General features: G+C 41.9%; 1 protein-coding gene across 15 annotated transcripts in view; it reads right to left on the bottom strand.

Annotated features, from left to right (window-relative positions):
• ZMYND11 (zinc finger MYND-type containing 11) overlaps positions 1–14,113 on the bottom strand; it is a 160,675-nt gene that overhangs the window by 8,086 nt on the left and 138,476 nt on the right. For 9 of the 15 annotated variants that reach the window (XM_073334520.2, XM_073334515.2, XM_073334507.2 and 6 more), the window contains 5 exons: positions 13,982–14,059; positions 13,319–13,437; positions 11,443–11,650; positions 10,238–10,306; positions 8,356–8,394 (listed from right to left, as the gene is read on the bottom strand). In XM_073334520.2, the coding sequence (XP_073190621.1) occupies positions 8,356–8,394; positions 10,238–10,306; positions 11,443–11,650; positions 13,319–13,437; positions 13,982–14,059 (513 nt within the window). The remainder of the gene's footprint in view (positions 1–8,355; positions 8,395–10,237; positions 10,307–11,442; positions 11,651–13,318; positions 13,438–13,981; positions 14,060–14,113) is intronic. The other 6 variants (XM_073334521.2, XM_073334514.2, XM_073334516.2 and 3 more) reach the window with 2 other exon arrangements.

Consider the following 14,113-nt stretch of genomic DNA (forward strand, 5'->3'; position numbering starts at 1 on the left):
TGCTATGTAACATGTCAGCCTGATTAATTTCTTAGAGCTGCCCTTATCTGGTCGCCGATCCAGAGGCCTGCATTAGGTCAAAAACTGCAAAACAGTCTATATTATAACCTCATTGAGTAGGCACTGTTCCAAACCCGCTCTCAAAACACGCACTAGAGCCCTAACTCAACCCTTTTCTGGATCTGCTTTTATTGACCCAAAAGGAACACTAATACAACATGAAGTTCGGCTCAAGTCTTCTCCCAAAACTAAAGGGAAGGATAAACAAAAATAGGTCTGCAACTAGGGTTCTTGTTTTCAAAAGGGCAAACTTAAAAAAATTAAGGGAATTAGTTAGGGAAGTGGACTGGACTGAAGAACTCAATGATTCAAATGTGGAAGAGGCTTGGAATTACTTTCAGCCAAAGTTGCAGAAATTATCTGAAGCCTGTATCTCAGCAAGGAGAAACAATTCATAGAGAAGGGTTGCAGACCAACATGGATAAGCAAGCATCTCAAACAAGTTATTAAGAGAAAACAGAAAGCCTACAAGGAATGGAAGATGGGATAGATCAGCAAGGAGAGCTACCTCTTGGAGGCCAGAAAGTGTAGGGGAGAAGTAAGAACTACCAAAAGCCAAGACCTTTCGACCTTGAAAAGGAAATTAATACCAATAGTAAAAGCTTCCACAGTCATATAAATAAAAAGAAAACAAGAAAAGGAGAAGTGGGACCGCTAAGTACTGAGGATGGCTGGAGATTAAAGGTAATCTAGGCATGGCCCAACACCTAAATGTATACTTTGCCTCAGTTTTTAATAAGGAGTTTAGGGACGGGGCAGGGGTACTACTGGAAATGAAGATATGGAAGTAGAAATTACCACATCAGAGGTGGATGGCAAAGTCAAACACCTTAATGGGACTAAACTGGGGGACCTGGATAATCTCCATCCAAGAATATTAAAGGAACTGGCACATGAAATTGCAAGCCCAATAGTAAGGATTTTTAATGAATCTGTAGACTCAAGGGTTACACCCTACGACTGGAGCACTGCTATTATACAGTAAAAGTTGTTTTATCCGTCACTTTGCCAACTAGAAAGCTCTATAAACCAGCATTTCTGATCTTCATTGAAATTCTGGTTTATAGTCCAGTTGGGTGGGGCTGACAGGGAGTTTGGGTCTGGGAGGGGGTATAGGAGGGAGTGTGGGGTGCTGGATCCGGGGACCGCTCACCTCGGGCGGCTCCCTGCAAGTGGTGACCTGTCCCGGCTGCTCCTAGGTGGAGACGCAGCAGGTGGCCCTGTGCGCTGCCTCCGCCCGTAGGCGCTGCCCCCACAGCTCTCATTGGCTGTGGTTCCCAGCCAATCGGAGCTGCAGAGCCATCACATGAGGCAGGGCGGGGGCAGTGCACAGAGCCGCCTGCCGTGCGTCGGCCTAGGACCAGCGGAGACAGGTCACCACTTGTGGGGAGCCGCCTGAGATGAGCGGCCCCCGGATCCGGAACCCTACACCCCCTCTCACAGCCCACACTCCCTCCCACACCCAAATTCCCTCCTAGAGCCCGCACTCTGCACCCCCTCCCACACCCAAACTCCCTCCCTCTGAGTTAACTGGCATTTTTCACTTACCAGCACCCCCCATCCCTCCAACGTGCCGGATAAAACAGATTTTACTGTAGTACCTACTTTTAAGAAAGGAGGAAAAAACGTGATCCGGGAAACTACAGGCCTGTTAGTTTGACCTCAATTGTATGCAAGGTCTTAGAACAAATTTTGAAAAAAAAAAATAGTAGTTAAGGACATGCAGGTAAATGGTAAAACTGGATAAAATACAACATGGTTTTACAAAAGGTAGATCATGCCAGACCAACCTGATCTCTTTCTTTGAGAAGATAACTGATTTTTTAGACAAAGGAAATGCAGTGGATCTAATCTATCTGAATTTCAATAAGGCATTTGAGACAGTTCCACATGGGAAATTATTAGTTAAACTGGAGAAGATGGGGATTAATATGAGAACTGAAAGGTGGATAAGCAACTGGTTAAAGGGGAGTCTACAATGGGTCATACTGAAAGGTGAACTGTCAGGCTAGAGGGAGATTACTAGTAGAATTCCTGGGGGATTGGTCTTGGGACTGATTTTATTTAACAGTTTTATTAATGACTTTGGCACAAAAAGTGGGAGTGTGCTAATAACATTTGTGGATGACACAACGTTGGGGTGTATTGCCAATACGCAGGAAGACTGGAATACCATATAAGAAGATTTGGATGACTGTGAAAACTGGAGTAATAGAAATGGGATGAAATTTAATAGTGCCAATTGCAAAGTCGTGCACTCAGGAAATATAAGCTGGACTTATCAGTTGGAAGCAATAGAGGAGGAGAAAGATCTGGGTGTATTGGTTGATCACAGGATGACTATGAGCTGCCAATCTGATCCGGCCATGAAAAAGGCTAATGTAATCTTAGGATGCATCAGGTGAGGTATTTCCAGGAGAGATAGAGAAGTATTAATACCGTTATACAAGGCACTGATGAGACCTGCTCTTGAATATTGTGTACAGTTCTGGTCTCCCATATATAAGAAAGGTGTATTCAAACTGGACAGGTGCAAAGAAGAGCTACAATGATGATCAGAGGAATGGAAAACCTTCCTTATGAGACGAGACTCAAAGAGCTTGCCTTGTTTAGCCTAACCAAACAAAGGCTGAGGGGAGATATGATTGCTCTCTATAAATACATCAGAAGAATAAATACCAGGGAGGGAGAGGAGTTATTTAAGTGCCAATGTCAGCACAAGAACAAATGGATATAAACTGGCCATCACCAAGTTTAGGCTTGAAATTAGATGAAGATTTCTAACCATCAGGGGGGTGAAGTTCTGGACCAGCCTTCCAAAGGGAACAGCGGGTGGGGGATGTAACTGCCTACAATGGCATGTAGCTGATCTGTGACTTCTAATATTAAATATCTCCAACGGACGGTAATGGGACACTGGATGGGGAGGGCTCTGAGTTACTACAGAGAATTCTTTCCTAGGTGTCTGGCGGGTAAGACTCAACCAGAGGTTATGGTTCTATTACAGGAGTAGGTGGGTGAGGTTCTGTGGCCTGCAATGTGCAGGAGGTCGACTTGATGATCCTGATGGTCCCTTCTGGTCTTAAAGTCTAGGAGTCTAAACTTGGTTGCTTCTAGCGTCCCTAAATGGGGATTACTCAGTTACCATGCTGGCCCCTCTCTCTTAGAGAGCCATTTCCACCTCCCTATACCTGGGTGGGGTAACAATCCACCTGTCTCAGAAAAGTTATTTGAACTTTCTTAAATCTTTACCAGTAGGATCAATACCTGCTAATAGGGCGGGGTGTTTCAGGTAAACTATGCCAGGCCATTAAAAACCTCTCCAAGTGCAGCCATAATACTTCTTAGATTACCCATCCCTGTGTAGATCACTGGCCCCCTTTTGGGTTTGGATATTATTATTGATTATTATTGTATTACTGGTTTCAGGGTAGCAGCCGTCTTAGTCTGTATCCACAAAAAGAACAGAAGTACTTGTGGCACCTTAGAGACTAACAAATTTATTAGAGCATAAGCTTTCGTAGGCTACAGCCCACTTCATCGGATGCATAGAATGGAACATATAGTAAGATATATATATATATACACATACAGATAAGTTGGAAGTTACCATACGAACTGTGAGAGGCTAATTAGTTAAGATGATCTATTATCAGCAGGAGAAAAAAACTTATGTAGTGATAATCAAGATGGCCCATTTAGACAGTTGACAAGAAGGTGTGAGGATACTTAACTTAAGGAAATAGACTCAATATGTGTAATGACCCCGCCACTTCCAGTCTCCATTCAAACCCAAGTTAATGGTATCTAGTTTGCATATCAATTCAAGCTCAGCAGTTGGTTGGAGTCTGTTTTTGAAGCTTTTCTGTTGCAAAATTGCCACCCTTAAATCTTTCACAGAGTGGCCAGAGAGGTTGAAGTGCTCTCCTACCGGTTTTTGAATGTTATGATTCCTGATGTCAGATTTGTGTCCATTTATTCTTTTGCGTAGAGACTGTCCGGTTTGGCCAACGTACATGGCAGAGGGGCATTGCTGGCACATGATGGCATATATCACATTGGTAGATGTGCAGGTGAATGAGCCTCTGATGGCGTGGCTAATGTGATTAGGTCCTATTTAAGGTGTCACTTAAATAAATATGTGGACAGAGTTGGCATCGGGCTTTGTTGCAAGGACAGGTTCATGGGTTAGTGTTTTTGGTGTGTGGTTGCTGGTGAGTATTTGCTTCAGGTTGGGGGGCTGTCTGTAAGCGAGGACTGATCTGTCTCCCAAGATCTGTGAGAATGAAGGATCATTTGTTCAGGATAGGCTGTAAGCCTTTGATGACGTGCTGGAGAGGTTTTAGTTGGGGGCTGAAGATGTTAGGGGATGAGAGCCAAGGAAGTGTTGTTCTAAGTCAGCCATAAAAATACGGTTCCCTTAACCCACCCAACAATGTTGTTAATCTTTCCAGCTATACTCTTAGCCCGGCAGAAGAGTCTGTCCTATCTCGGGGCCTCTCCTTTTGTCCCTCCAGGCCCACGAACATGATACAGTTCTGTGGTGACCTAGAATCCTTCTTTCGACGTCTCCGACTCAAAGAATATTTCCAACACACCTCTGAACAACATACTAACCTACAGAATCCTTCCTACCAACACTACAAAAAGAAGGATTCTGCGTGGACTCCTCCTGAAGGTCAAAACAACAGACTGGACTTCTACATAGATTGCTTCCGTTGATGTGCACGGGCTGAAATTGTGGAAAAGCAGCATCACTTGCCCCATAACCTCAGCCGTGCTGAACACAATGCCATCCACAGCCTCAGGAACAACTCTGACATCATAATCAAAAAGGCTGACAAAGGAGGTGCTGTCGTCATCAAGAATAAGTTGGAATATGAACAAGAGGCTGCTAGGCAGCTCTCTAACTCCACATTCTACAGGCCATTATCCTCTGATCCCACTGAGGATTACCAAAAGAATCTACACCATCTACTCAAGAAACTCCCTGAAAAAGCACAGGAACAGATCTGTGCAGACACATGCCTAGAACCCCGAACAGGGGCATTCTATCTGCTTCCCAAGATCCATAAACCTGGGAATCCTGGATGCCCCATCATCTCAGGCAGTGGCACCCTGACAGCAGGATTGTCTGGCTATGTGGACTCTCTCCTCAGGCCCTATGCTACCAGCACTCCCAGCTATCTTCGAGACACCACTGACTTCCTGAGGAAACGACAATCCATTGGTGATCTTCCTGAAAACACCCTCCTGTCCACTATGGATGCAGAAGCCCTCTACACCAACATTCCACACAAAGATGGACTACACGCTATCAGGTACAGTATCCCTGATAATGTCATGGCAAATCTGGTGGCTGACCTTTGTGAGTTTGTCCTCACCCACAAGTATTTCACATTTGTGGACAATATATACCTTCAAGTCAGTGGCACTGCTATGGGTACCCGTATGGCCCCACAGTATGCCAACATTTTTATGGCTGACTTAGAACAACACTTCCTCAGCTCTCGTCTCCTAATGCCCCTACTCTGCTTGCGCTACATTGATGACATCTTCATCATCTGGACCCATAGAAAAGAAGCCCTTGAGAAATTCCACCATGATTTCAACAATTTCCATCCCACCATCAACCTCAGCCTAGACCAATCCACACAAGCGGTCCATTTCCTGGACACTACTGTGCTAATAAGCGATGGTCACATAAACACCACCCTATACCGGAAACCTACTGACCGCTGTACTTACCTACATGCCTCCAGCTTCCATCCAGGACACACCACACGATCCATTGTGTACAGCCAAGCTCTAAGATACAACCGCATTTGCTCCAATCCCTCAGACAGAGACAAACACCTACAAGATCTCTATCAAGCATTCTTAAAACTACAATACCGTCCTGCTGAAGTGAAAAAACAGATTGACAGAGCCAGAAGAATACCCAGAAGTCACCTACTATAGAACGGGCCCAACAAAGAAAATAACAGAACACCACTAGCTGTCACCTTCAGCCCCCAACTAAAACCTCTCCAGCGCATCATCAAAGATTTACAACCTATCCTGAAAAATGATCCCTCACTCTCACAGATCTTGGGAGACAGACCAGTCCTCGCTTACAGACAGCCCCCCCAACCTGAAGCAAATACTCACCAGCAGCCACACACCACACAACAAAAACACTAACCCCATGAACCTATCCTTGCAACAAAGCCTGATGCCAACTCTGTCCACATATTTATTCAAGTGACACCATCATAGGACCTAATCACATTAGCCACGCCATCAGAGGCTCATTCACCTGCACATCTACCAATGTGATATATGCCATCATGTGCCAGCAATGCCCCTCTGCCATGTACATTGGCCAAACCGGACAGTCTCTACGCAAAAGAATAAATGGACACAAATCTGACATCAGGCATCATAACATTCAAAAACCGGTAGGAGAGCACTTCAACCTCTCTGGCCACTCTGTGAAAGATTTAAGGGTGGCAATTTTGCAACAGAAAAGCTTCAAAAACAGACTCCAACAACCAACTGCTGAGCTTGAATTAATATGCAAACTAGGTACTATTAACCTGGGTTTGAATGGAGACTGGGAGCATCTGGGTCATTACACATATTGAGTCTATTTCCTTAAGTTAAGTATCCTCACACCTTCTTGTCAACTGTCTAAATGGGCCATCTTGATTATCACTATAAAAGTTTTTTTCTCCTGCTGATAATAGCTCATCTTAACTAATTAGCCTCTCACAGTTCGTATGGTAACTTCCAACTTATCTGTATGTGTATAGATATATATCTTACTATATGTTCCATTCTATACATCCGATGAAGTGGGCTGTAGCCTACGAAAGCTTATGCTCTAATAAATTTGTTAATCTCTAAGGTGCCACAAGTATTCCTGTTCTTTTTACTGTATTATTGTAGTTACTAGGAGAGATCTTTTTAAGGAGGTTTCGTCTATTTGACATCTAATGTCCTCACATCAAGTATAGGACATACTTTGCCTCATATTTCAAGCAATAACAATACAAAGAATCATACACTGTGATACTAATGCATGTTTTAGGACTTTGTATCAGTTTGCACTATGAATAAAACTTGAGGGCACTGACCTAAACTTTTCCCTGTATTTTTCATATAGTTCTACAGTAACTCCTCACTTAATGTCATCCAGGTTAACATTGTTTCGTTGCTGATCAATTAGAGAATATGCTTGTTTAATGTTGCGCAATGCTCCCTCATAATGTTGTTTGGTAGCCGCTGGCTTTGTCCACTGCTTGCAGGAAGAACAGCCTGTTGAGCTAGCTGGTGGGGGCTTGGAACCAGGGTGGACTGGCAGCCCCCCATCAGCTCTCAGCTCCCCTAAGTTTCCTGTGCGGCAGCCGCCCAGCAGGCTACCAATTGCCGGGCAGTTCAGCTGTACCGCCCCCCACTGCCATGTGCTGCTCATGCCCTCTGCCTTGGAGCTGCTCCCAGGAGCCTCCTGCTTGTTGTGCAGAGCTGGGGGAGGGGGCGGGGGGGATGGAAGGGAAAGAGGGGTGCTAATGTCAGGGTGTCCCCCTCTGCCCCCGCTCCACAGAGCAGGTGCGGGACATGACAAGGCTCAGGACGGAGGGAGCTTGCTAGCAGCAGCTGCTGTCTCAACTTGCTGATCTACTTAAAAAGGCAATGTACTTAGAGTGGGGTCACTGTACGTAAAGGGGCAATGCGCGTCTCTCTCTCTCACACACACATACACACACGGTGTGTGTCTCTGTCTCTCTCTGCCATGCTGTCTCTCCTCCCTCCATTCGTGCTGCCTTGTAGAGTGTGAGGCTACATTAACAACAATGTGTTAACCCTTGAGGGCTCAGCCGAATGCTAGTTCATCATTTAGCAGTAAGGCATTCCCTGGGAAATATCCCACCCTCTTCCACCCTCTAACTTCACCACCTCAACCAAGCTTCACAATCAAACTTTTTCTGTGTGTGTGTGTATAACACCCCCCCCCCCATATATATAGTCTTTTGTTGGGCGAAATTTTTTTTCCTGGAACCTAACCCCCCCATTTACATTAATTCTTATGGGGAAATTGGATTCGCTTAACATTGTTGCTCTTAAAGTAGCATTTTTCAGGAACATAATTACAATGTTAAGCAAGGAGTTACTGTACATTATTTCTTTAAAATGTAGGTGGTCATGGTAATATCCTGCCTTGTTCATTCTAACAATACATTTTAAATATTGCATCAATATATATTTATACACAGGTTTAAAATATTATATAAATCACATACAAGAACATCTAACCTTTCTGCCAGTTATGACCAGGTTTTTTTTTAAACAATTCTGCAACACAAAAAGCAGAACAAAAATGAGCAAGAACAAGTTTTCCATTTCTATGTGCTGGGCCTGGGTCTCCTCTCACTTATACTGGCATAAATCAGGAGTAGTTTAATTAAGTCTGTGGTGTTACATCCACGTAGGGTTGGCATAAGTGAAAGGACAGCCAGGCCCATGAGTTCAAATGTCATAAGCACAAGATCTGGGCACATTCAAAGAAAGAAGTAAATCAGTATGCCTAAGCTATAACCTGTGACTGCCCTCCTTTTTCATTTGGAGTTGAGGCCCACTGACACTACATGTCCCAGAATAAAATGTTCCAACTGGTGTCACCTAAACCACAATGAAGCATTGTGTGCTGTAACCTGTAGTTTCTGTGATTCCTCTCCCCATATTAAAGCAAAGGTGGGCTGCTCTCTGTTCAACTGTGCCCTTTAGATTCAACCTCCAGGCCTCTATCAAGTGGACAAAATTTGGTGACCCACACAATTATAGGGAGAGATGGTAGTGACCTGTATATTGAGGTTGCTTAACACCTTTCAATATAAAAATATCATTGGAACCTTCCTTGAGAAACTCTAACATCTTCATTGTTTACAATGGACATTTCAAATTTGGTTGGGAGACAGTCTCTAGGCTTGAGAAGTGTCTTTTCTTTGTCCCAAGAAATTCTGTTCAGTTTAGCTGAATTGTAGACTGTTAGAAATCACCATTTTCTTTCTCCCACTTGCATTTTCACAGGATTATTTTGGCAGGCTGCCAAAATAATTGAATGCCCCAATATACTAATGAGCTGGATCCAACCTGCTGCCAAAGTCTTAGCAGCAGGAGCGACAGATGCATACACTGCCCTGGGAACCCCTGGGAACTGTAGAGAAACTGCAGAAACAGAGGACCCCTCCCCATACGTACCTAGCACATGGCCCCAGTGATCCATCCCCCACTCTGGAGGCACCACATGGGGCAGGAGCCTCTTCATCTCCCAAGGATGGAGAGATAGCCAGGCCACGCTCCACTGGACCATCCTCTGAACCCAGCAGCCCATCCCTATACTGGGACAACAGACTTCTGCTGCTGCCAACTAATATAGTTAGTTCTGCTGCTCAAGTACTCGTAGCAGTCTGTGCTTAAGTGTCAGGGTTTGAACCCAGCTCATGAGGTAAGTTGGGGGTGTTTTTACAGTCAAACATAACAGGTTTTTTAAAATCTATTTCCTTTTTTCAAAACAACTATGAAGTCACATAAAAACTACATTAAAGGAACATTATTAAGAATGCAAATTAGGAAATGCCAGATTTATGGCTGCCAGTGCCACTGCCTTCTTGTGCATGTCTATTAGGATAATCCTTCAGTGCATGGTTTGGATGTACAAGTGGGTAGAATTAAGGTTCTGTGGGCAACCATAAAACTGGCATTTCCTAACTTTTGAGTCCTTGACTTGGCAACCTAAATAATGGTCTTCTAACAGTTTTTTAAATATGTAATATATTATTAAAATTAAACCTAGTTTGCCGCTCCTAAAGAAACTATTGTCAATGGGACGTTGATTTACTAGTGATGGAGATTTTTAACTGTAATGATACCATCTGACTATTACTTGTCGCTAAACTTGTGGTGATCTTACACAGATACCATGGTGGTGAGTGCCAATACAAAACCTTAAGATAAACAGATCTCATTATAGTCTTCAGCAGAGAAGGTCGCCGTGCTGACACTCAAACTTTTAATGATAGTAGCATAAAACAAGTAAAATGTGACAGAAAATAAGGGATGTCTATCATGATTCTGAAAGTGTTTTTATTTTCATTGTTTTGCTTAACTGGCAGACATACCACGTGAGGCTACTTACTTCCTTTTTGGGTTCCACACTTTGATTACGTCGTCCTTTTTTTGCTCTGGGTTCCTGAGTAACCTTCAGCTGTCAACATTATTAAAAAGAATGTTGAATAATTCCAAATGCTGGGAAACACTAGTTCTCAGCTGCCAACATAAATAGCATTCTTTGTAAAATGCATGAGATACCTGGAGTGTGAAAGGCAACATACAAAGCCAAATACAATTCCAAAATGAGGACTATGTACACTCAGATATATTTTCTGAATTAGTGATAATGACCTCATAACTAATGAGCTGAGGAGTGAGTAGAATCCATGTGTGTATGTGTTATTAATTCTCTAATAAATAACAATTGTTTATTTAATTTACACTATTTATGCAATTTGTCATTGGTATGCTCAGGCAAACGGGTTCTTCATTTTGGAACAAACCTCTAGTCCTATATCAGGATTCACTGGAGTGATAGAAAAGATTTTTGTTTTTTTGTTTTTAGGAAAACATTTTTCTGCTTGTTTTTGTACATTAGAAATTCAGGTCCTTTCTAGGCTGGAAAATGTTCTGATTTTGTACTGTGTAATTAAACTTTGGAATGTAGGCCAAGAATTTAGCAAGATTCAAACAGAAATTGTACATTTATATCTATAACAAGACAGAGTTATAATTAATCTCTAATAATTACAGGCCAGGATGTAGGCAGTTCTTAGTATCACGTTCTTTCACATTCCTCTGGAGCATCTGATATTGTCAATGTCAAGAACAGGACACTGGACAAGATGGACCTTGGGTCTGCTCCAGTACGGCAATGTCTATGTTCCTATGTCTGGAGAACTAGTGAAATGGTGACATCACAAGAGTCAACAGAATGAAAGCTGAGCCGTTGTGGGGAGAAGAGACTTTCAGTAGGACAATTTAAACTCTTTGTTTTCATTAACACTTATTTAACTTTAAGGACCTTTGCTCATTCAATCAAGGTGTTAGAGTTCCCGATAAACATTCCTGAGACTTCCCAGAAGTCACCCAGCAAAACCTGGGAAGATGACAACTTTATATTCCTGGTATTTCTAAAGTATTAAAATCAAAGAAGTAACCTGCCTTCTCGTCTCATCATAAAGAAGTAAACAGGGCATAACTTAAAACTAACTTTAAAAATTCCATTGCAGGTCACCTTTCCGTCATTTAATAAATTATAGTAGTTCTTGCCATTGCAGTAGTACTCACCTGCTCATTGCTGGTGGAAGAGATACTGGATTCTGCCTCCTCCTCACCTTTATCTTCATTCTTAGACTTCCAGAATCTCCCATCACGAAGGAAACGCTGGTGCAGTTCCAGTTCATCACATGCTTTTTTCCAGCCCATGCTGCGCTTCACATGCAACCGATGGATATTAACTGTGATATCTTGAATGTTTTCTGAAGGGATCCAGGCCCTTGTAAAGACCATTTAAAGACACAATCAGAAAGCTGAAGAGAAAGAGTGTGTTAATATACATTTAAAAAAGATTTAGGGTGAGATATTCCGATGAATTTAGTGTTGGGCTAACTGGCAGCCATGGAAACAGAGTCCAAGTTTCAAATCTGTATTTATGCAACTAACTCAAAGTGGCCAGTTTTTCACAGGGGCTGGGCATCATTAGGACATGGAGAGACCACGACTACATGTGCACTTTCTATTCAAATTCAGTCCTTAGCCTCTTTGTTGAAACTCAAGATGAGTGCCAAATTCATGCCTCTTGTATGGATGGTTTTTGTGATTTGGACATCTATCTAGCTATCTATCTGGAACTGAATCAAGCACACCAGATCCTTTTGTATAAATCACTGAACAGCCATCGGACAGTAATTACTTTTTGTCCTACTGTTCTGGACTGGATTTCTGCCAGTGACTTAGAGATCTGAAAGGTTCCTTAGTCTCTAAAGTTATTCAGATTTTCCTCTTTACAGTATATACTTATGTTTCAGGTGTTTTTCATCGAACTACTTAATAGGAGAACACACCACTTGTGTGAAGCTGTGTGAGCCTGGTGCCAAAACTACAAATGAAATGATTCTCTACTTACGTATGAAGCTTTTGCTAAGGTACTTATGATTTCAATATAAGTCATTCCATGATTTAAATGCAAGTAAGAGATCTTATTCATTTATCTTTGCTAGAAAATCTCCTTGTTAAGAAGTAATATAATAAGCACTTGTGGAGAGGCTGGAGACAGTTGTTTTAAGACATAGTCTATTCTATTATTTACTAGATAAATCAAGTGAAAATATACATAGTCCTTGTTAAATTAAAAAGCAACTTAAATAAACACTTCTAGGAAAAAAAAACAGCTATAAAAGTCTCCAGCCTCCCTCATGATGCATTGAAATGCACTACTTTCTCAGAAACAATGAGCCAAAATGTAAATGTTGTTTCACCTCTACAATCATATACACACTGATGCTGTAAAAGCAGCACTGATGTGACCATTCTGCAGAGCAGCACCAGCTACGTCAATAGCACTTGGACAAAATTGGGGGCTGTACTATTCTCTTTTCTTATATAATCTCACAAAGTAGCCATAGCCAAATGTTACCTAAATGAATAACCCAACCCCCTGAAGCCCTAGGTGAAAGGGATTATTTCATTGAAATTACAAACTTCTGAAAATTGGGCTCCACCTGGGGACTGTTGGCACAATGCTAACAATAACACCAAAACACTTTGCAATGTGTTACATCCCTAAAATGCATCTTGTTGGCTAACAACATGTGGAAAGTTAGCAGTTCAGGCACCTAAAATACATCTCAGTTAATGTGTGTCTAGTTTGTGTGCAATGTCTTTATTACAGGCTGCTGTGGCGGTGAAGAGTCATGTGCATAGGAATTAATTTGCTTTTTTACTTTAAACAGTAGAGAACATCCCTATGGCAATTCTGAAAATGGAATCTTCTATGCATCACTCATCAGCCTCTGATGTCTTACACCTGACTTTGAACTTTCTGAAATAATTATGGCAAAGTTAGGCTGGTGACTAGTTCAGCATGTTACAACATATTACAACATGATTGGATGGGGTAAACTTGTGTGAGGCATGCATGCAGCACCCGGGGTTAATAAATTACCGTTGGTGGTGATGCCCAAAAAAGCGAACATCGACCTGATTGTCCTCTTTCTGCATGACTTTGGCTGGCCAAAACCCAAAACCTTTCATTTTGGCCCAAACCAACTCATGATTAGGTATCTGGAAAAAAAAAAAGTGTTTTCTTTATTATTGGGGTTGAAGTATTACATTCAGTCATCCCACAAATATTAAGTTTAGTGTAACACCGTCCTAGTATCTTAAGAACACGGTTGCTTTTTATGTCTAGTGCTATTTTTCATTCTTATCTTCCTATGCTAGCTATACTGCTTGGATCAAAGACATTAAGAAAGTTACACACTTTTCAGAATTTGTCTATCTAATGTACACAGAATTCCTAAGCACATCAAAAATTAAATTTGTCTTCATAGCTTTATCCAGAAACAGAGCTTTAATTCCTGTAAACTCCTTATTTCTAATGCAACTGCCTGATAACCAAGTTTATTTCCCATATTGTTATTGCTTTGGATTTCAGTTAATGTTTTTGCTTGTGTAAAATATCAGAGGTGCAGAGACTAAACAGTACATTTGAAAAAAGCTTATTCTGCTTATTTGAAGCAGAATAGTCAAGAAATGAATAACACCAGAACTGAAAGTATTTATTTTTTAAAAAGCAAGTAAATAAAAATCTGTGTCAGAAACATACACAAGGGTAGCAGAACCAATTGTCAGGACGTGCATTTGACAAATAGAAACAGTTCTTGCAAAGCTGCAGTTCATCCAGCTGAAAAACAAAAACAAGTAAATCAGCCCCTGGGACATTCTCTTTGTGACAGTG

Source organism: Lepidochelys kempii, chromosome 2 (genome assembly GCF_965140285.1).
Source record: "Lepidochelys kempii isolate rLepKem1 chromosome 2, rLepKem1.hap1, whole genome shotgun sequence".
Lineage (NCBI taxonomy): Eukaryota > Metazoa > Chordata > Testudines > Cheloniidae > Lepidochelys > Lepidochelys kempii.